The sequence below is a fragment of the Vidua chalybeata genome, chromosome 21 (genome assembly GCF_026979565.1).
Source record: "Vidua chalybeata isolate OUT-0048 chromosome 21, bVidCha1 merged haplotype, whole genome shotgun sequence".
Lineage (NCBI taxonomy): Eukaryota > Metazoa > Chordata > Aves > Passeriformes > Viduidae > Vidua > Vidua chalybeata.
In genome coordinates this window covers 10,538,891-10,561,687 of record NC_071550.1, presented here as the reverse complement: position 1 = coordinate 10,561,687, position 22,797 = coordinate 10,538,891, and the positions used below count along the sequence as shown (strand labels likewise).

General features: G+C 55.4%; 1 protein-coding gene across 17 annotated transcripts in view; it reads right to left on the bottom strand.

The window, feature by feature from the left end:
* GRIN1 (glutamate ionotropic receptor NMDA type subunit 1) overlaps positions 1-22,797 on the bottom strand; it is a 38,764-nt gene that overhangs the window by 2,779 nt on the left and 13,188 nt on the right. For 2 of the 17 annotated variants that reach the window (XM_053961885.1, XM_053961886.1), the window contains exons 4-20: positions 20,129-20,191; positions 19,233-19,333; positions 18,609-18,730; positions 17,968-18,142; positions 16,462-16,606; positions 16,284-16,367; positions 14,996-15,131; positions 14,029-14,156; positions 13,666-13,830; positions 13,298-13,416; positions 12,523-12,635; positions 11,876-12,024; positions 11,004-11,161; positions 10,471-10,632; positions 8,693-8,802; positions 7,533-7,678; positions 5,673-5,924 (exon numbers count right to left, since the gene is read on the bottom strand). In XM_053961885.1, coding sequence (XP_053817860.1) covers positions 5,673-5,924; positions 7,533-7,678; positions 8,693-8,802; positions 10,471-10,632; positions 11,004-11,161; positions 11,876-12,024; positions 12,523-12,635; positions 13,298-13,416; positions 13,666-13,830; positions 14,029-14,156; positions 14,996-15,131; positions 16,284-16,367; positions 16,462-16,606; positions 17,968-18,142; positions 18,609-18,730; positions 19,233-19,333; positions 20,129-20,191 — 2,328 coding nt within the window. Of the gene's footprint in view, positions 1-764; positions 2,005-4,820; positions 4,932-5,672; positions 5,925-6,085; positions 6,128-7,532; positions 7,679-8,692; positions 8,803-10,470; positions 10,633-11,003; positions 11,162-11,875; positions 12,025-12,522; positions 12,636-13,297; positions 13,417-13,665; positions 13,831-14,028; positions 14,157-14,995; positions 15,132-16,283; positions 16,368-16,461; positions 16,607-17,967; positions 18,143-18,608; positions 18,731-19,232; positions 19,334-20,128; positions 20,192-22,797 lie in introns of those variants that run through there. The other 15 variants (XM_053961892.1, XM_053961893.1, XM_053961897.1 and 12 more) reach the window with 12 other exon arrangements.

Sequence of the window (22,797 nt, the reverse complement as noted above, 5' to 3'; positions counted from 1 at the left end):
GCCCGGATTTGTGCTTCCCGGGACCCCTTGGTGGGAGCTGGGCTGGGAGCCAGCGTGCTTCTGTCTCTCCAGGACCATGCTGGGATGTGCCGACACCCAGGGAGCCTTTCGGGGGATCACCCTGCCACCTCTCAGGGGATCACCCTGCCACTTAGGGCACTGGCTAAGATTCCAGTGGAGCCTCTGGGAATTCCTGGCCATGGCCTTGCCTTGCTAAGGGGCAACAGCTCGGCCATCGCCCATCGGCACAGAGAGAGTGGCCGAGGCCATCCTGATGTTACTCTGCTGCCCTGGGGGGAGCTTTACGTGGCTATTCAGCAGCCCACCAAAAAACACCCTTCTGTCCCAAAATCGGGTGCAGCCACCCCCTCCTCGTGAAAAATTTGGATTCCAGCTAAATGCAGTGTTTCATGGCACAGCTGCCGGGAGGTGTGTGCTCACGGGATGGGGCTTGACTCCCGCAGGGAGGAGAGGTGACTGGGAAAGGGGAGAGGCTGTGACTCACTGGTGGAGGAGAAGGAGGAACTGGAGGAACAAAAATGAATGGGTAGAAGAAAGGTCCTTTGTTAAACATCCTGCCTGATATGAGGGGGGTGGAAGAAGCGGAGTGTGCCTGTGTGAGTGCATGTGCCTCAGTGCACGTGTGCATGTGGCTGCTGTGGTGGTGTAGCAGGGCAGGTTGGGGCCTTCTGGCCTCTCTGCACAGCTCTGGGGGTGGGAAACACTAAAACAACCAAGCGAAATGGGCAATCTGGCCAGAAAAATTAAAATACAAGAGCATGGCTTTTGATTTGAAAGCATATCTCCTCCAATCACAGAGTTATCACAGGGTAACATTCTCATTTACTTTTTTTTTTCTTGTGTAAAGTTCATGCATGCAATTTTTAATAATAAAAATTAAAATGAAAAGAAAAAAAGAAAAGAAAAAAAAGCAAGAAAACGGTCATATCAAAACTATGTTAAAGTAGGACTAATGCTAGAAGCACATATCAGTCATTTAAGATAAATTATGTTACAGGGATGGTGCAATAATCCCCAAACCAAACATTATAAAGCCAAGAAATTAATCAATATTAACCGTAGAAGAGACTCAAACATGTTAAGGTATGGAAGTGAAGTGAAGGCACCAAAAACTTTAAATGACAATCAGGAAGAAAATATAGACAAGAACTTAATGTCTTTAAAAATTACTTCAACCTAACTGGGCTTATATGGTAGTCCCTGGCTGGTGGAAGATTTTCTAGAAGAATTTTAGTTTGTTGTTGTGGGTTTTTTTCCATTAAAAATTAGGATTCCAGCTAAATGCAATCTTGCTGTAGAAAATATCAACTTCCCTTTAGGAAAAAAAAAAAAAAAAAAAAAAAAAAAAAAAAAAAAAAAAAAAAAAGTTGTCTTTGACCTACTTTTGGTTCTTTTGGGCCAAAACCTAGACTCTTTCTCAGCCAAGAAGCGTTTGGCTTTGGGACAGCTGATCCTTCACTGAAAAGGTGACCTTTTGCAGGAAGCCCCTCGGTTGTCACCCAGCTCTGGCACCATCCCCACGGCCACGGGGCTGAGCGCGGCCAGCGCCGGCCCCTGCGGGGCGGTGCCGTGGGACGTGTGTCATTGGGGCTGGGGCTGGCAGTGTGGCTCTGTGGGGGCTGGCGATGCGGGGGGCTAAGGGACCTGTGCACCTCGATACGTGTCTACGCAATGTGCCGGCTCGGAGGTGTCTGTGTGGTTTATGCGTCTCACATGGCGTCTGTGGGGTTGCAGTATCGTGGGTGGCTGCGATGGATGGACACGTCAGCTCTGCCAGTGCTACTCGAGTTGCAGGAGCTGCCTATGGGGAGCACATGCATCTCCTCCTGGGGCGGTGGGGATGATGTGCCGCGGAGAGGCTGTGCAGCTCGGGTGATGGTGGGCGCTAGGACGTTCAGAGTGGGGTGGAAGCTTCCCAGGGCTGTCTTGGCTCCATGGTGCCAGCCTGTCTCTCTGGCACTCCTGAGGGACCATTCTGCAGGGCTGCAGAGCAGAATCCATTTTTAAAACTCCCGACAACGGAAAGGAAAGAAGCAAGGCCGCCAGGTCTGCGTCTTTCGCTCGCTAGCCGGGAGAGCCCGCGGGGCTGGGGTCAGCCTGGCCTTCCAGCCCCAAGGGCTCTCCAGCCTTGCCCATCTAAGACCTGGTGTGGGCCTGCAGCTCTGCTGAGCATCATGAAAGAGAGCACCTCGCTGCTTTCTCATCTTTACAAGGACCCCAGGCAATGTGCCCCAGCATGCTACAGTCTCATAGGGCCTTCCAGCAGGAGGGCGTTGGGGTCTCTGAGCCAGGGCTGCTGCATGGAAGAGGAGGTCACCAAGCACAAGCTGTGACATGAGCTGGTGGCAGCACCCCGCTCCCGCTGGCTGCTCACCCTGCAGAGCAACCAGCAGGTCTGCCCAACATCACCACAAAGCTCACTCCACCACGGACCTCCTGCCATAGCTGCTAGCCTCCAAGTTGGCCACGTTGGCTTGGATGTTCACCCCATTGGCCTGTTCTTGCCCCAGCTAGCCCAGTTCCCTGGGGAACGTGTCCTGGGACCCTGGCCATGACACCCCGAGGCAGGCAGAGCATTGTGACAGGCTTCAGAGCAGTGGGGAATAATTGACCATGCAGCTGCCCCCAAAGTGGGGACCACCTTCTGGGATGAGTTGGGGTCATCTCCCTCCACAACTTGCCCATGAACAACGTACCAGGAAGAGCATGACCGGGACCCAAACATGGGGAGCCCTGTGTTGTGCTGGACCCCAGGGAAGGGGAAACAACAGCTCCATTGCCCATCCATGGGACCTGTGGTGCAGGTGGGCCCTGGGCCTGGTCAGCTCAGGGCATTGGGGTGCTCCTGACATGGGGCAGAGAGGGCTGTGGGCTGTGGGGGTTGGTGTACGATCAGGACCAGGATCACACCACGGAGCAGGATCAGGACCCGGATGATTCCCTGAAGAAGGAGCAATGTGGGAGTTACCAGGGGTGCCACACACAGCTGCCCCATTTTTCCTGGGTTCTTCCCCTCTCCTCTGCTCACCAGTGGCACTGGATCCCCCAGGTGCCCAGGGCACCATCATAATGCTGCTCTCTCAGGACAGGACCCCTTGGTTTCCTAATTGTGGAGTAGTTCAAACACAATAGAACATGGGGGTCTACTCAGCACATGCAGATCTTTCTGCCAATTTTTCTCCCCTCTATTTTCTCTGCATTCTACTTGTCCCTCCTCCTCCTCCTCCTCCTCCTCCTCCTCCTCCTCCTCACTCTTGCACCACCCCCTGCACCACCCACCCCATCTCTGTCTTCTCTGTCCCGGTCATGGCTCAGGCCACAAAGACACAACCTGTGACCTCCCTGCAGGGCTGCTCAGGGGGAGCAGCAGTGGGGAGAGGGGACCCCAGACATGGGGGCATTACTGGGACAAGGTGCCACCCAGGGAGCACAGAAGCAGCACAGGGATGCCCATCTTCCCTGGGAGGTACAGATGATGAGTGGGAAGTGTGTGGTGTTCCCCCATGACTTCCAGGCTTCAAGGTGACAGTGAGAGGAGCATTTGTGTGAGATGGTGGCAGTCGAGCCCGGCCGAGGGCTCAGCTGTCCCCAGGGCTGTGTTCCAGGGCTGCTTCAGGAGCTTCTTGGTATGGAGCCTGCGCTGGTGTCAAAGGCAGCCTCCTCCATTTCTCACACAGAGCCGTGGCCCTGAGACCCCCTGCGATACCACATGCTGTCCCCGAGGCGCCCAAGCCTGCGGCTGGGGACGGGCCACCCCACCACGGGGGCCACATCTCCCCGCGCTGCCACCGTCCCCCCGTCCCCGCTGCGCCTCGGGCAGCCTGGCGGGGACCTGCTCTGAGCAACCCCGGGCACAAACCCGCCGGTCGCCCCGGGGAAGGGATTTTGGCAAGCCCGTCGCGCCAGGAGGTCGGGCAGCAAATCGCAGCGGGCGCTGCCACACGAGACAACAGAGTAGCCACAGTGCAGAGTGTCATACAACAGACGGCGACATGCAGAGGGACACGGCTCAGTCCGACAGACCAACAGCCCAACCTGACGCTGAAGTGTCTGAAGCTCCAGCACGAGCAGACACATTTGCACATTTGGAAACAGCTGGCTTTAGAGGCAGCAATTTGGAAATTTTCTCTGGTTATGTGAGAGCAGCGGAAAACACGAGTTTGAACCAAGGCTGGGTCTTTAACAACCTCCTCTTTGGAGCCTTTTCATCTATTTTCTAGAGCTGCGTTACTGCTGATGATAACCAGAGACAGCTGTCACTCCTGTGCGAGGACTATTCCGAATGCTAATTGTCACAAACAAAAATCACATGTAGAGAGTGTGACACGCATGGCTCTTGGTGAGGTGACACGGTGCCCAAATTAAATCGGGGTGATTGTTTTTAGGCATACAATGACAAACAGGTACAGGAACACTTAGGAACAGAAAAAAAAAAAAAAAGAAAAAGAAAAAATGTCATCAGTTTCAAGAGGTCAGCACCGGTAAGGTGAGCGAAGCACAGAGAGGAACATCAGAAATCATCCAGGCAAAAAGAAAACAAAAAAAACAAAACAAAAACTCGGTTGCATCTCCCAACTCATCACAGGACTCCAAGCCACCTCCTGCCTGCCCTCCAGGATCCCAGCATCCTTTCAGGTACACGGGATGACTGACTCACTGACTGACTGACTGACTGGTGACGAACATGAGCTATGCATGTACACTGGCAGCTTCGGGATGGGTGTGTGGCAGTCGATGGGATGGCAGAAGAGAGAAAGAGAGAGAAAGAGAGAGGGCAGAATTGTTCTTCTTCCTCTTACCGTATCCTTGGAGGACCTACGTCTCTTGAAGCTGGAGGCCAGGGTGGAGGTGATGGACCTAAAAGTGGCTTTCTTTTTAGGGTCAGGTTCTGCTCTACCACTTTTTCTATCCTAAAATGAATATGTATAAGTAATTAGATCTCTAGTGTGTTGTTGGAAACTCTAAATCTATTTGAATACTGCCCCATGTCATGGCCTTCATTTAGGTGAGAAAGCTACTGGAGGTGTTCTGCCACTCCCAGTGCTCCAAGGGCCTCCGTGACCCAGGGCTACAGCACAGCCACCACACTGCTACAGCTACGGGGGGCCGGCCTCGCATCTGGAGCACTGGGAACCCCTCTGGGAAGTAGCCCTGCTCTCCTGGTGTCTGCAGCCAGGCTGGCACAGGTGACCTCGCTTCCTAGGGATGCTCTGCCTGGTGCCCTGCCCCTCGCTTCCACCGCTAGCCTGGCTGGACCGAGACATGAGATGCTGCACCTACCACTAAAAAAAAAAAAGTGCTCAGGGCCTTTTCTGAGGCTGAATCCTAGTGCCACAAGAGAGAGAGAGGACTGCATTGAAAGAGAAGTCATTGTATGAATATTCTGTAAAAAAAAAGTGTTCAAAAATTCAAATGATGCAGTTGTGCAAAGCCGAACGTGGTTGTCGGTAGTGGTTTGGTTTGTTTTCCAAAGTAAAACAGGCTAAAAAACAAAAAGGAAACTGGAAGAAAAAGAAAATTAAAAAAAAAAAAACTACAAAGGAAAAGAAAGGGAGGAAGCAAAGCGTTAGTGCCATGATGTCGTCGGGTCGGGATGAACTCAAAGAGAAACAGAACTGAAAAATGTAGGCGTTGGAGTTAGCGAGTCGGACCTGGTTGGCGCAGGCTGGGAGCACCAGCCGCCATGGTGCGGGGGCCGCGGGCCGGGGAGCCCGGCCGCGCTGGGCGCTGGGCGCTGGCAACGAGTCCTCCCCAATTGCTTTCGTGCCAATGAGTGTGACCTTTCCGACGGGGGACGGAGTGACCAGGTCTGGCTCTGCTACCGCACGGGGGTAACCAAAATGTATCCCGCTGGTGCGTAGAGCATGCTCGGGGATACATTTGCTCCTCCTTCTCAGTTCTCTCTTTTGCGGACATGCACAAACGGAAAGGAAAGCAAGATGAATGGAATGAAATGTCTTTTTCTTCCATGGCATCTCAGGAAATAGCCATGGCAAAACTGTGATCCCAAAAACCATTATTTTTGTTTGTTTGTTTTAACAAATAAATCTTTCCACTTGCCTACCTTCTAGCAATGTACCAGATACTAGTGCTCTGACGTTTCCTCCTGTGGAAAAGTCTTACAATGTCAAACGGCTCTTTACCATGAGGCTGTTTACCCCCACAGGGCAGCATGCTTTGCTCACAGTCCCACAGACTCTGCCCAAGGACCCAGTGCAGTATTTTCTAGAAGGTTGGCAAGTGAAAAATGGCAGTGCAACTAGTGTGCTCTGTCCCAGCAGCCTTAACCCCCTCGGTGCTGCTGCTTTTTGGAAGCAAAGGAAAAAAAAAGGAAAAAAAAAGGAGAAAAAAAATTGAGAAATGGCTTTTCCGAGACTCTTTCCAGTGAACTGAACCCAGCGAGCTCTCAGGATGCAGCAGCCTGGCCTCGTGCTCCCCTCGCTGCTCTCGGGCAGCCCCCCCGCAGCCCCAGCCAGCGCTGCTCCCCAGGGCCCCAGCCGGGCTCCTCACGGGGTCCCCGAGCCTCCTTCTCTCTCTGTGCCTTGCTGGCTCTGCTCCGAGCAGCAGTGTCCTTTAGCCACCTAAAAGAGCTCTTGCTCTTTGAACGCCGCTGTGCTTCCCCAGGGGAAAAACCAGCCTGGGCAACTCAGACAGAGCCTCCAGCTGCCCTACACTGGGGTCAGGGGCACTGTGGGACTCAGCCCCAAAAGCAGCAGGGGAAGGGAAGTGTGAGGCTGGTGGCCTACGGACGTGCCCATGGCTCAGTGTCACTGTCAGGCACCTCTGACCCTCCTGGGCTTCCCTGCCTGAGTGGCACAGAGATGTTCCAGGAGCAGGAGAAGCCTGGGAGAGCAACAGCCCCATAAAAGGAGACCAAGGAAGGCTTGGCACTGACAGGGACCGGCACTGATGGCTCCTGTGTGGGGAGATGTCCTTGTCTCCAAAGGACAAGAGCACGCACCACCTCTTTTTGGAGTTGGTCCTGGGTATGGCAAGGGCTACCACGCTGCTGCAGAGCAGGCAGGGAAGGGGAGGTGATGGAAACTATCCCTGGAGCATTCCTCCACCTGAGCACCGGGCAGGGATGGTCAGTGGCTGCAGACTGACCCTCCCATCTGCTGGTAAGTGCGGCTGGAGCCAGGCAGCAGGGCAGAACCTGCAAGGAGCCATGCTGGCACTGCCTGCTCAGCCAGGGCAAGGTGTGGCTCTGGCATGTGGTCCCCAGCAGAGCAAAGTCCCCATCCCAAGCTCCACTGGGGATGTTTGGGCCAGGCCTCTGCCCTGTTGGAGCTTTGCTGGGAGAGATAGCATCAGGCAGGAGCAGCTCCCAGGGAGAAGGCAGGGACACTACCCTACAGCTGAACAGGCACCGAGTTAACCCAGATGGAGCTACGGGGGTGGGGTGGGGGACAGAGGGCCCCATGCTAATCCACAGCTCTGCATTCACTGATTTGGTGAAGGAATGGAAAACGCACCTGGTGGAGATTTGCTCTAAAAACGGTTTGTCCTACCTGCAGGTTTTTCCTCCACACATTAACGGCCGCAAACGCCAGCTGCATCTGCTTCCTCCGCGCGTCCTTATGCCTTTTGTAAGCTATCTCTATGAATATTAAAAATATCCCGGCAACAATACCTCCAGCCACCAGCATAAACACACCTGAAATAAGCAGGAAAGTTACAGGGGGCAGTGGAATTGCAACATGACCCCTCATTTCTTCTGCATCATGCTCAGCGATGGGAGCATCTGCCAACCCGGGATCCCCCCGCCATCTCCCCGCAGTCCTGGAGGGCCGGGAGGGGAACACAGCCTGGGCACCTGAGGGGTGTCAATGCCAGCTCTGGTGGGGCACAGGGTACTGAGCTGCAGTGATGCTGGGGACAGGCACGGCAAGCCCCAGAGCAGACCCCATCCCCAGGACTGTGGGGCCATTTGTGCCAGAACCCAGACCTGGTGCTCTGGTTTGGCTCGTCGGGAAGCATAGCCATGCGCAGAGCTGTCTTTGGATGCCTGCACCTTCGGGGCTGACATTTCTGCAGTGGTGTCTGAGGAGATGGAGCAAAATACCCCCTTTCTCCATTGCCTGTAACTGGCCAGCAGTGCTGGTGAGGACAGGGTCCCATCCCACACCCTTCATCCCTCATCACTGCATTGTCTGGCTGTAGGACCAGTGGCACCACCTCAGTGCAAAGGGAGAGCCTGTCTCAGGGTTCTTGCAGTCTTTGCAAGATGAAACCCCTTCTCTATCAATTACACTTGTTCTGGCCCTGCCCAGGGCTCCTCAGGACTGGGGGGCTGCTCCTTGCCTCCAGCCCCCTCCTGCAGCAGGGTTCTCATTTTCCTCCCCCGAGGTGCTTTCTCCTCTCTGAATTGGTGCCAGCTCTGCTTGCACTGTGACCGCCACAGTTTGGCCAGGGCAGAGGGAGGGGAGCCATGCTCACACCACAGCAGCCCCACTGGCAAGAGGGGCCCCCAGGGAAGGTGGGGGAAGCTTTGTGGAACTGTTCTGAGCACGATGGGAATGGAGCCCACCTCAGCAGCCTCCCAGCACTAGGAAAGCACAAACCCAGAAGCAGCAGAGATTTGACTGAGATGAAAGCCCTGGGGAGGAGAATGTCTTGAGCAAAAGCAGGCTACCCAGCAAAGGGGGAGAAAGAGGTTTGCAGAACAAACCTGCCATATTTTCAAAGGTGAGTGTTGCTGGGGCATTGCTACGGGAATCACACTCTTGATACCTCACCCAAGTCTTGTCCAAATCCTCCATGAAGCCGTTCTCGTGGGACCTGGAAGCACAAGGAGACAGGACAGGGTAGTCACTGGAGACCAGTCACAGGCAGCTGGGGCAAACACTCTTTGTGCCTTCGTGCCCTCCATCCTAGGGCTCTGCACTTGCCTGCAGCCTCCCAGCACAGGAACCAGGGACATGCTGGCTGTGTGTGCACATGCACACCTGTGCCCATGTGGCCTTTGCACAGAGCGTGTGGGCTCTCTGCAGGGGCTGCCAGCACTGCGTGGGCACACACAGCACAGTGCAGTGTTCTGAGCAGGCATCCACCGCTCCCCACTGCCACTGCCCCTGCAGCAGCTCTGGGACAGTGCCTGCTGCCAAAAGAGCCGTGTGTCAGGTGTGTTCCCAAGGAAGGATGAGCTGGCAGTGCTCCAAGAGCTCCTGGAGAAGGCTGCAGGGAGTGAACATGAACCACATCTACCAGTTCCCTCCTGCACAGTTCCTCTGCCTGCCAGGGACACTTGGAGCCCAGGCAATGATGGACCCCAGTCCTTTCTGGTGACCCCCAGCACCCTCTAGGTCAGGGCACTGCTGCCTGGCAGCTCCCTGCAGTGCACAGTGAGGGCTGGGACACCCCAGCAGCTCAGTGTCGCAGCTCAGTGTCACAGCTCAGTGTCACAGCTCAGGAGGACACAAGCTGTGTCCTCACAGTAGCTGCCTGAACAGCTCATGGGGAAGGAGTGGGCACAGAGCACACATCCCACCACAGGCTCCCCACACTTTCCTCCCTCATGTTCCTGGTACACCCCACACCTTCCTGGGCCATCTCTAGCCCTGGGCTTCCCCATCCTCTCCCAGGAGGACACCAAGGACTCATGTGGCCTCTTCAGGCTTCTCATGTGGTGGTCCCAAATCCCATCTGTCCTGCTGCCACCCATCACCATGTTAAGACCATCCCACAGACGGGGTCCATGGCTCCCTACATCATCCTGGATCTTGCCCATCTTGCACATCCTGACCATTCTCTCTCAGGCCTTACACCTCTGCATCTTGGGCAGGACCCTGGTGGCTCCTGACCCTGTCCTAAAATGAACCTCCCAGGGCTCTCTCCCTTCACTTGCTGTTCCCAGCTGCCTATTTCTCCATCATGACATTTCTCTGCAACAAGTGTGGCATTTCCAAAGTAATTCAAGGAAATCCCTTTTCACCCATAATATCAGGCTGACCTGAGACACCCCACACTGCAGGTTAGCACTGGTGTAAAAGCCTTGGACTCAGAGGGGGCCCTGACATATCCCTGGGTAACAGGAATAGCCAGAGTTGAAAGGAAAAAGCCCTGCATGACCAAGCCAGGGCAGTGCAGTGCTGTTGGACAGACTAAGCCCTGAGGGAGGAGTGGGGCGACGGCAGCACCAACACCCTGCTCACACAGACCCGTGCTGGATGGCCCCGCTGCTCTCTGCCAGCTTTGCCTACACCCCTGGCTGACCATGGCTCTGCTCCCTGCCTTGCTCTGCCCTCTCTCCAGTTCCCTGCTGCTTCCCCAGCCCTGTGAGCCGCAGCTGAGGCTGCGGGTGCCCACCCCAGTCACTCAGTGTCCCTTTGTCAGGATGGAAGGGCAGACCCCAGCACCCCTGTCCCTGCAGAGGTCTGGAGGGTGGCTGGCAGTGCCTGGCACGAGCAGCATGTGAGGCAAGCCCCATGCCAAGAGCCGTGTACAGACTTGAGGATGGCCAGGGAGACGTTCTGCTTCCAGGGGCTGTCCTTGCGCATCCCGATCCCGAAGCCGGAGCGGAAGAAGAGCTCCCCCGTCGTCACCAGGTCACACTTCTGGGAGGCCTCGAACTCCAGCACCGCCGAGTCCCAGATGAAGGCGTGGAGCTTGCTGGACACAGAGGGAGGATGGACGGGTCAGGCTGGGCAGCCCAGCTTGTCTGCAGCCTCTGTGGGTGCAGCGAGGGTGCTCCCAGCCCTAATTTAAACACTGAAGCCACCCAGCCTTGAAAGAAGAAAAGAGGCCAGAAAGGGAGGCCATGGCCAGGGCTCTCACTGTGCCACCCCCACGCAGACCTTGTGCTCCCCACCGAGACCTGGGGCGTACCAGGACTGGGCAGATCCCACCCAGCCCCAGCTGGGAAGTCCCATCAAGCCATGCTTTGGTCACAGCTCCCTCCAGCTTTTCCCTGCTTGCTCCACCCAGCTGCAGCTTCCTGAGGCCCTTCCCAGCGTGGCCAGGCAAGGTCTCGCCCTACTCACTTGTCCCTCACTGCCTGGATGGCTTCGGCAGCGCTCTCGTAGTTGTGCTTCTCCATGTGCCTGTACATGGTGCTCAGCTCCACCTGCCGTCGGAAGTAGATGTCCACAGAGCTCTGCTTCACCGTGGCGTAGATGAACTTATCCGAGGGGTTGCGCAGCTGAAAGGCAAGGGCGGGGCTCCGATGTTTTCTGTCCTTCACCAGCAAAATTTTCTCACCCCAAAGCTGTTTCCTATCTCCCATCTCCTTCAGGGACCTGCTCCCTAGAGAAGACCTTGATCTCCTCAGAGGATGCCACAGGGCAGTGAATGCTCTGGGACCATGGTGCTGGTGCAGGGGATGCTATGGGACAGGGACACGGTGGCACTGAGGGTGCAGGAGGCCTGTGGATACCATGGGTCTGGCAGTGCCCTGGGCAGGGCACACAGGAGGGTGTGGGATGCTGTGGGCCCGTGCTGCTGCAGGGCACATTCCTGCGTGCCTGGGCTGATGAGCTGTGGCTGTGTCCTTGCCAGAGCAGAAAATGGATTTGAGGCATGTGGAGAGTATTGACTGCACCGCAGGGACGGTTTCATTAGTTATAACTCATCCATAATGAATTGTTTCCTCGTTGGTTAGAGGAGGCTCTCCAGGAACTGGCAGGCAGTTTGACTGCAGACAGGCTATTTCTGGACAGGTTGTTTTCCTGCTGATCCCTGCCCACGTCTGTCCATTCCTACCCAGGGCAAGGGCTCAGACTCATCAGCACCAGCCCAAGCAGACCTCCCTGAGTCTGGACCCCCCAGCACAGATCACAGCCATGGTGAGTCAGGGCTCTGGGAACCACAAGCCATGTAATATGCCCCAGGGAAGGGGAAAGCAAGGGGTCATTACCCGGGGGTCGTTAATGCCTGTGATCCTCTCCTCAGGTCGGTCCAACACCAGGAAAGCTGCCAGGTTGGCAGTGTATGAAGCCACAATGATCATAGCAAAGCCAGCCCACACCATGCCAAGGATACGGGCAGAGAAACTCCGGGGAGCACCTGCAGGGAGAGAGGAGAGATCAGTGGCACCACGAGGGCTTGGCCTGGTTGCCAAAGCCGTGTCAATCCACACGAGCCCAATGACAGCTGCCGATGTGCACCATCTATCTGTATCATCATCTAGCTCTGCCAGCAGCTGTGCAAGGAGCCTCTGCACTGCCTGAACAAAAAAAACCTCCAGCTCCTTCCAGAGCACACTGTGTGCCACCCTGAGAGGGTGGGTAACCCTGGGCAGGGGATCCAGCCCAGGTTTCCCTGACCTGTTTCCCATCCAGTGCTGGGGCTGGCAGGAAGCTCTGACAGCTGCCACAACCGTGCAACACTCAGCATCACCAAATCTCCTATCAGCCTGCTCCAGGGAGGGCTCAGGGAATGAGGTCCCACAGGGACCATGTGAGAGGGGGAGGCTGTGAAAGAGGGCAAGGGCTTCCCTCCAGCCTGCCCAGCTCAGAGCCTGGGCTGCAGGACAGATCTGTCCTGCTGTGAGCTGTGACTCACCTTCTCCAATGCCAGAGTTTAGCAGGACTCCCCAGGAGAACCACATGGCTGAGGAAAGAGTTAGAGCATCTTCCTCCTCCTCCTCACTGTTTACTTTGAACCGGCCAAATGGGCTGGAAAACAAGATGAAGAACCCTTCTCATTGCCCTTACCCTGATTCCCAGGGCTCCCCACCATGCCCTACGTGTCCTGGGGCAGCCCTGTGTCTCTCATTCCTACAGACTGTGCCTGGTCCCAGGCAGCTCTTCCCTATTCTGTCCCACTGCCTGGCACATCCCCTGTGCTGACCTGCAGCCCTGTCTGGCTCACACTGGTACTGGTCCCATCACACTCTCTCCTGACCAGAAAGATCATCTGACCCTGGCCAGCTCAAGCCTCTCCCACTGCAGCATAGAGGTTTCCCTGCAGATTAGCCATCAAAGCCTCTGGGCACAGGGCTGAGGCAGGGACAGGTGCCTTCAGAAGAGCTGCCACAGGGCCAAAAAAGGCTGAGAGGAAATTCTCTCAGAGCCCAGAAGCTGACAGTCCTATTGGTCAGGTATCTGTACAGCACCTGGTCTGACAGGTGTGTTCCCACATCCCCACGTGCTGGGTATCCCTTGCTTAGGCAGCCAGAGGGGCCAGGATCCTCAGCCCAGGGCAGAGCAGGTGAGTTAAGTCCCTGTGAGAGCCCCCAAAGGGCTGCAAGACATATCCAAACAAGGGGCCCAGGGGACAGTTCCCAGGAGCACCACCCTGTCCCCTCCAGATCTTGAGTGGCCCAAAGTACACTCACCTGAATCGGTCTAGGAGGTACAACATCACTGCCACCACATGCACAGACAGCCCCACCAGCAGCCAGAGCGTGCTCTGGAAGGGCTGCATGAACGAGTCCAGGGTGCTGCGGGGGATTTCCTGCACACAGGAGAGAGGGGAACGGTGCTAGCACCCCCCAAAACTGCACCCTGCCCGCCTGGAGGGACCCACAGGGGCCCTGCCCTGCCCCAAGCTCCTGCTGCTCAGGAAGGGTCAGGTTGATGCAAACAAGAGCCTGCATTAAAACCAGCAGCCTGGAGCCTGGAATTTGCAGGGCCTGCACTGGGCACTGCAGTGTGGGGAACGGGCACCTCCCGTGTTCTAGAAAACCTCCCAGCCAGACCATACCTTCTTCACGAGGATGGTGAGGCCCTGGTACTTGAAGGGCTTGGAGAACTCAATGTACTGGGCCCGCTCGTTGTTGATGGTGAGGGGAGCCACAATCATGTCAGCTTGGCCGCTCAGCAGCTCCCCCATCATCCCGTTCCACTCCTTCTTGTTGCTGTTGTTCACCTGCCAGGAAGCCAAGGCCTGGTCAGACCCCTGCCCTGACACACATCCCCCACCAGCCAGGACCCTGCACTTGTTAGGAATCCTGCATTGCCCTTCCACCCCACCCTGCTCAGGAGAAAGGCCTGGGGGTGTTTCAACACACAATACAGGCAAAGAAAGATCACAGGCAAAGGAAGATCACAGGCTGCCCAAACTCACCCGCTCTTGGGTACCAAATTTACCATCAGCCACCAGGTGAACCTCATAGGTGAAGTTCATCACACCTGCCAGGCGGATGAGCAGGTCGATGCAGAAGCCGTAGCAGCACAGTGCCACGGTGGGACGGCCTGGGGGAGGGACAGAACGGGATGAGGGGGGGCAGCCCCAGCCAGGGACCCCACACAGGATCTGTGCCTGTCCCCAGTGAGAGCAGCCACCCCACGGCTCTGGCTCCATGCAGGATGTAACCACGTTACCCTCCAGGGCCATCTGCCTGGCCACCCTCTCACACTGCCTCAGCACTGTGGGTGTGAGCAGCCTGGGGACAAAGGGGTCCCATTCCTTTGCCATGTCCCAATGAGGTGGGCTGAGAGGGGGCAGAGCAAGGAAGAGGGCTCAGTGCATGTGCTGAGGAGTCCTGACATGAGCCCAGCAGGCTGAACACAGCTCAGGACACAACTCTGGGGGGATGTTGTGCACAGGAAGGTGTAATGAGCCAAGGGGATGCCCTTCAGTTGGACTTGGGCAAGCCTGGCATTGCTGAGCAGCTCCCACCCCACAGCAGGTGCTCACTCCTCATCCTGACACAGTATCTGTGACAGTTTGAAACTGATGCTGTGTCAGTGCAGCACGTGCTAACATGCCTTGGGGTCCTTGCTGCTATGGAGATCAAGGCAGAGAGAATTGGAACATGTCAGGAGACAGAAATTCAGGATGCAATCCCTCAAAGCAGCCCTGGTGACCATCCAGAAGAGAGACAATGGGAAAGAGTCTGTTGGGCTCAAACCCCTGGATCCCAGGGCCCAACTCCTGCACAGCACTGCTGTGAGGCTGAGCTGATGGGGGGGTGTCTGGGGACCAGCTGTGCTGTCACCACTCTGTGCCTCCTCCTCTGGGCCTCCTGTGTGACCAAGCACCCTCCCTGGGACCACTTCTTGGAATGGCAGCTCCCACCAGACTGAGTTACCTGGGATGGTCTCATTGGGTCCAGTGCAGAAGACTTTTTTGACAGGATCTCCATTGATGGTGAATTCCTCCCTGCACGTCCCATCTGCCTGAGTGGGCTTCACATACACAAAGGGCTCTTGGTGGATGGTCACAATCTGTGAGGTGAAGCACAAACACCCTCTGGTCTGCATTTCCCTCCAGAACTACATTCCCATGCTGGGAGCTGGGCTGCCCTCCCCAAACAAGCCGTGGTGCCCTCCCCAGCTGCCATCTCGGCCCAGCAGCTGGACCTCGCTTTGGCATGTGGAATCAGAGAATCCTCTAGGCTGGAAAAGACCTTTAAGATCATGAATTCCAGCTGTGAACACAGCATTGCCAAGAAGAGCACCAAGGACATTTGCTTTCCCTGCACCCAAAGTGAGGAGTGTCCTCCTTCATGTGGCACTTTCAGCTGAGCCTCAAAATCTCTTTCCCTAACAGGAGACTGATGGGAGACACCACACAGCCAGGACTAGTGCCTGGAAAGGGGCTCTAGACACTGCCCCAAGTTAATGCAGGTGTTTCAGTCCTGCCCTGGATCTTTCAGTAAAGCAGCAATCACAACAAACGTACCCATAGCACCTCTGTGGGGACAACCCTACCAGTGGGAATGGGATTTCCCTTGCTAGACAAATGATCAGTACAACAAATGAATGGTCATACTGGTAAGATCAGCCTGGCCAGGGTCCAGTCCCTAAAGGGGCTGCTGAGTGACACTTAGAGGAAGAGCATGGCAGCAAAGCAAGGCCGGAGGGACCTTCTGCCAGTGTTACCTCCAGCTTCTGGCCATCAGCTGCTCTGCGATTTCCTGCGTTCAGCCTTGCAGCCACCAATCCACCCACACTCCATAAGAGGGTTTAATCTCCTTTTGAATCTGTTTCCACCTGGTCTCTGCACTGTCTAACAGAGCTGAACCATGCCTTGGCCAAAGGAGCCCATCCTTGTATTTCTCGCAAATCTGTGACAGGTGTCTTCTGGCTCCCATGAGACACGGTGATCACCTTGTCCCTCCACCCTTTCTGTGCTGTTTTCTCTCCTGTCTCTTTCCAAACCCAAGGATCCCTGCCACCCTATCCAGATTGACTCCAGCTGAAAGTTGTGCTCTGAACACGCTCTAGTACCTTCTCTATTTCTCTCCCATATCCTCTCCTAGCCTTGCAAATGCTGCTGCCAGCTGCAGAGCAGCCATGGAGGTGGGAGGCAGATGAAGTCACTGCCCAGCACGTAGAGAGCTGAGAAGCTCTGCCCCTAATGCCATTTGCTTTCACCTTCAACTTGGTTGACATCTGATAGCCTTGAGGTTTCTCAGTTTCCCCGCCTGGCCAGATGATCTTCCTGTCGTTGGTCAGGACCTGAGATGGATCCCGGAGGAAACAGATGGATGTGAGGTCAAGGTGGACACTCCAGTGCCCAACCTCTCCCTACCCAGTCCAGGCCTACACGTACATTGCTGCCGTTGTAAATCCCAACCTGGACCAGTTTCCGATTCTGCAGGTTCATGATGCTGTAGTTGGCAAACTTCCTGTCCCCGTCCTCGTTGAACTCCACCCGGCCAGTGACACCCTCTGAATACTTGGAGGACATCAACACCCTATGGAGAGAAACACAGCTGGGACAGCCTAGAACACCTGCTGTGCTCTAGGCATACTGAGATGCCTCACAAGGCATGAGAAGGGCAAAGGCTTACTCTCAGTTACCTGCCATAAGCTCACTACCCTGTACAAGTCCAGCCAAGGCTACCTATGGTCTGTTCATAGACCTGTGGTCATCCCCTCCTGGTGGATGGAATCAGTTTCCCAAATGTTCTCTACCATATCTGCTGTCACTGCCCCTTGTTCTCCACCAGATCAGTCCCACTCCCCTTTGTAATGATCCATCCCACAGCACCCAAGCACTCTTTCCTCTGGGGGTTCCTTGGGAGGTGTGCCCATTGCTACAGCTTTGATGCTGTGCCCGGCATCTGCCCATCCCAGCCTGGCTAGTGGCCCAGGCACACACAAACACCACCAAGGAGAGAACCAGCCCCCAAACCCTGGAAAGGTGATAGCAGAGACACACAAGGATTGCTTGAGCCACTTGTGAAGAACAGTTTTCACTCGCTCATGCCAAAGGCTGGCACTGCAGGGGATGCCAGAAATGCCTCTAAAACCGTCTCCAGGCTTTGCAGGTCTCATGCTCAACAGAACCCAGGTCTGCAGGGAGTGGCTGCTGCACCAAGGCCCAGCCCCTGTGGCCCCAGCACCTGCAGATTGGGGTCTGGAAGCGAATGCAGGACCTGCCGATCCCCCTGCCCTGGCAGCAGCACCCCACAGGCACATGCTCCCATCTGTGACACTCCAGTCTCCAAATGCACAGCACCAGGGTTTGCTACAGCCAAGGGCAACCTGTCCCATGCATGGACAGCTCTTGCCACCAAGCCCTGCATGCAGCACTGGACGCATGCCTCAGCCCTTGGAATGTTCAGCAGGAAACGTGTCAGCAGCACTGAGATAAAATGGGACAGAAATATCCCCCTACCTTGACTGGGCAGAACCCCCCTCTCTCCCACTTCTACTCATGGAATTAAGCTCCAGGCTGGAGAGACCATCGACCCCAATCTTCTCCTCCTTCGTTCCCTGCCCACACATCCCAGCTGTCTAAGCATTGCCCAGGGTAGCACGGGTTGACATGGACTCAATTAGTGCCAGGCACCAGGATGATGCCTAAAGAGCCTGGAAAAACTGGGTACCATTGCCTGAGCCTGTGTCTGGGAGAGTTTTCTAGGAGAGATGTATCCCTCACATCCAAATCATGCAGGAGAGTGCAGGCAGTCCTGTGCCACATGCCCCAAAGCTTTAGTGGCCCTGAACAAAGCCACCATGTCCTCCTGCACCTTTTCCACATGCTCCCACCTTTTCCAGCTCTCCCCCACCAGGTCCTTTGCTCCCTCCAGCAGGACCCTTTCCCCAATACCTCTTAAAAAGGGGTCCTGTCTTCCAGATATTGGTGTTGCCCACGCAGCCCCGCGGTGGGTCTGTAATATTCTCCTTCTCAAACAAGTCGTGCACGGCCTGGGCCACCACGGCGACAGCGTCGCTGATGTGGGCTGACTCGTTCTTGCCGTTGATGAGCTGCAAACCGATCACTCCTGCCGCGGCAGAGGGGAAGCGGGTCAGCATTCCTGGGATCGCTGGCTGCTCCAGCGTCACTCCCATGCCCAGCTCTTGGGACAGCGAGCACGTGGCTGCGGGCTGAGGATCGCTCGGGTGCAGTGGGAAGGTGCCTGAACTTCAGGCAGGAGCAGGCAGGGGCAGCGGGGCTGGGCTAGCACCCTGACACCCCGAGCTCCATCCCCCGGCCCTTCCCGGGTGACAGGCAGCTTGCAAAGCCCCAGTGACACGGGTCTGGGGCGCGGCAGCCCCAAGGTGGCCAAGGCTGGGTCCCCACGCAGGCGGAGAGAGCCGAGAGCAGAGCGGGACCCTCCGTTCGGGACCACCGCGGCACCGCGCTCCCCCAGCCCGAGCGGTCCCGGGCAGGGCAGGGGCCGCTCATCCCGGCTCCCTCGGGCTCCTCCGAGCCTGGCTGCAGCGGCACGGGGCTCGAGAGGTGCCTACCGTCCGGGGCGTAGCGCAGGGCATTGCCCGAGATCTCCCGCTCCCCCACCAGCCACACGTAGCCCGAGCCCGTCATGTTGAGCATGGCTGCTGATCTGTACACCGTGGCCGCGTCATCCTCGCTGCAACGACAGGAAGGGAACGGCCATGGGGCTCCAGCTGCCGGGCGGCCCCGTTGTCAGACCCCAAGGATGCGGCAGTGCCACCCCAGGTGACACCGACTACTGGGCAATAGCTAAATCCTCGATGCGATGGGAGGCTGGCTCTCAGCTTCACCCGATCCCACAGCTCCCGGCGCTGCTGAGCACCTGCACATCTGCCCATCGTGCTGAAGGCTTGAGGCCATCAGGCACCCCTCCTTCCCAGCTGGATCAGGACACACCATCAGTAACCATGGCTGTTTCTGCAGCACAGCCAGACACGGCAGCTACACTGGGGACTGTCACTGGCCGGCAGCAGCACCCCCAGCACCCTCCAGCTGCCCGGGACAGGGGCTGGCTGTGGGGGGTTCTCCCAGGCTCCTTGGAAGGCTGTCAAACCCCAAATCCACACTGACTCCAGCACTGGGCAGCGTTGGGAGAGAGGAAATCAGAGCAGGGAGGGGAAGGGATGGCATGGCCTCACCTGGCAGAGAGGATGATGACCCTGGCCTCCAGCTCCTTTGCCTCCAGCAGCAGCGCGGTCACATTTTTGGTCCCAGGGTCAAACTGAAGCACTTTCTCAGCCTGTGATGAGTGTGAGCAAAGCTGGTTAGTGAGTGAGCCCCAGGACTGGTGGTGAGAGCCATGCTATCTAGAAAAGGTCAAGAGAATTCATTAAACTGCACAAAAGTCTGCTAAATAAGATTGGTTATAGTTATTTTTTCTTTTTCTTTCCTTTCTTTCTTTTCTTTCTTTCCTTCCTTCCTTTCTCTTTTAAGGTTTTGGCTTTTTGGTTGGGGTTTTTGGTTTTTTTTTTTTTTTTTTTTTTTTTTTTTTTTTTTTTTTTTTGCACTGTGCATGCAAACTGAAGTCAATCAAGACCCAAAAAGAGGCGTGCATTGTACAGGAAAGAGAAAAAGGCTTTGAAATGCAATTGAAAACTCAAACGAGTGTTGTTTTTCAAAAACATGGGAAATGAAAAAAAACATATTGCACAGGGTTAACCTTTAGGAATCAAAGTGAGCAACTTACACCAAGGAACTGTTTCCTTTGGGGAGGAAAGGGGGTTGGTTCAACTTTTCAAAAAAAAAAAAAAAAAAGAACTTGCAAGTTAATTACTGGTTCACATGCATGTTTCAAAAAGAAATCCTTCCAGGGTCAGCTGGCTACGTTTCCATTCTCAAGTCCAAACCAAACTATCTCAACATAAAAACGTGCTACCAAGAAACATAGTCATGGAATTTTTTTCTTTCTTTTATTTTCTTTTTTTCTCTTTCTCTTTTTTTCTCTTTTTTTTTTTTAAATCTTTTCTGTTGGCTGTGGCTATTTTTCATTTGCTAGTTAGGTTGGTGGGCGGCGTGCATTTCCATGCATATATACCTTGGGTCCTCGCTTGTTGTCATAGGAAAGTTGGTCGAGGTTTTCATAGTTCCTTTTTTTACTCTGATGAATAATGTGCACAGAGAAAATATGTAGACACAGAAGAATATTATAAACAGTTGAAAATGACGTGTAGTAAAGCAATCCAACATCCACCTCCTCCTCCACTGTTTGCTAAAGGGTCTCTATAACGCTGGAGCTCGCAAAAACCACTATCAGGAGAGATTGTGCCTCAGCTCTCACGGGAGCGTCACGGAGCAATCTGAGAGCAAAGCCTGAGTGTCACAGCTGGTACGATGCAGTTGCATTTTCCCTTGAGGGACTGGGGGATTCTTCAGCAAGGAATTTTTATCTTAAGTTCAGAAACAATCTAAGGGCCTAAGTGGTGGGGGTTCCATGGAATTACTTTGGAAGTAAAGGACAAAATGTTGTGTATGGAAAGTGCTGGATAAAGGCAAACTGTTACAATTAAGAGTATTAGCATTACTAGCGTCACTATCAGCATTACAGTCCTGTCCACCCTCAGAGAGTCCACACAAAGTGAGGTGTCTCAGCTGAACCTCTCACCCCCTGAAAGGAGGGAGCAGCTTTCTGAGCTCTGTTGACATCCAAAAGAGAAAGGTAAAGTTCTCTAGGTTCCATGTTGGCTCAAAGCGTGGCGATATGAAGCAATGGTGAACATGGGATGGCATTGCAGCTTTTACCTGGTCCCTGGGGAGGGCCCAGGGCACCTCATGGCTCTGCACATGCGTGGCCCTGGGAGGTGCAGCTACCTGAGACCAGGGTGCCTGTAAGCTGGCCCTAAGCATGGCTAGTGGGGCTCACTGCCTGGTGGTCTCCATGCTGCTGACTGGAGCATGCCAGTGGGGCTTGGGGCTGACCCCGGAGAGATCGGGCTGGGGCAGAGATCCTGCTCCTCCCCTACTCTGCTGCCTCAGCTGCTGGTGCTGCCTGGCCCCAGAGGAGCCCAGGGCAGGGCACCCACTGCTGGAGATTTTCTCTTGAGCAGGCAGCGTGCTGAGGTCCCACAGCCTCTGCTCAGAGCCCTGGCCCTGCAGCAGCCTACACAGAGCCCCGGGACCTTCTGGGAGCAACCCCTGCGGCCAGCCAGTAACAGCAACCTGATGGTATCTTCAGGAGAGGGCTTGGCAGGTTTTGGTGGGACATAGTGTGACATCTTCTCCTTGACCCTGCCCCAGCTGAGCATCCCTGATCTGTGTACATGGGGTGTGGGACACAGCTCTACTCTCGTCTCCATCTTTCCAGCACCTGATAGCAATGGGTCCCTGCCAGGAGCCCGACCCTTCGCACCCCCGGTGCACAGCGGTCCGTGCTCCCAGGCTGTTTCTCAGACAGACACATTGCTCTTCATCTTGTTTTCCAAACCAATTAGCTTGCCTTTTCCTGAGCATTCAGGCCAGTCTTTGGCAGGACATCTTGCCAGGTCTCCTTTCCATGCAGCTGTGTGACCTTTCCTTTCTTCCTCTTGGACACAGCCCGACAGGTTTTTCATTGCTTAAAGAAATTGGGTCCTGGCAAGGAAAAGTATGTGAAGAGGCAAAATTTGTTTGGAGCCCAGGTCTGCCTTCATTTCTGCTGACTCCCACAGAGAGGATTTCTGCAGTGGCTTCTTAGTGGCTTCTGCTGGGCCTGCAGTGAACCCTGGAGTAATAACTGCTACAAGGAGACCAGAGATGCAGCAGGACAGCAGGAATGTTCTCCAGTCAGGCAATGGTGGTCACTTCTCCCCAGGCACTGTCAATGTAGCCAAAAACTTGGTCATCCATGCTGCAGCCACCAACTAGAAATTCCTGGGATGTGCTGGCACCTTGGCCCAGGCTGGTCAGCAGAGCCTTCAGTACAACAAGGCTGGCTCTTGGTCACCTCTCCCTGTCACTAGCCCTGTTTCCAGAACTACACTAGTAATCCTCCTTTTCCCATTTTTCCATGTGGTCCTGCAGCCCTTCTCTGATGTTTCACACAGGGACTGACAAATCAGAAGTTCCCTTTCCACCATGTGCTCCTGCAATCACTCAAAAAATTGCCACTTTCATGAATACCACTGTCCCAGAGAAAGGCAGGCAGCACAGCAGGGACCTGCTACCTCTGACCCCAAGCTCTGGTTTCAGTGTCCAGCACTCCCTTCAGAGCCCATCAGCCCCATGAATGAACAGAGCTGGGTGGAGCAGCAGCTCCAGGCTGAGGGTTGCTGCAGACAGCCCCAGGACAAGGCCAGCACATGGGGCACTCCAGGGCTGGCCAGCACGGCCTGGGTGCTGGGCTCAGGGTGCTGCTGGAGGTGCAGACCCACACAGTGGTGCCTGGATGGCACACGAGGCTGGCACAGACCCTGGGGGCAAAGCCGTGCCCCAAACCAAGAGCCCAGATGGGGAGGTGAGTCTCTGACCCTGAGCAGGTCCACCATGTCCTATGGGGCTGTGATCTAAGCCTTGAAGAGGTCAAGATCAAGTCTCCTGCCTGCTCCCTCCCCAGGGCCCAGGCTGCCCTTGGAGAGGCTGGAGAGGGGCCCATGGTACAACTTCATGGCATGAAAAAAGTCAGCACATCAGTGATCAGAAGAGAGATGGGAGAGAAGAGGTGGAGGAAGACAGGAAGGCTCCAAAGGGGTATCTGCCACCTGCAAGACCAGTCAGACCAGTCTGCCTGAC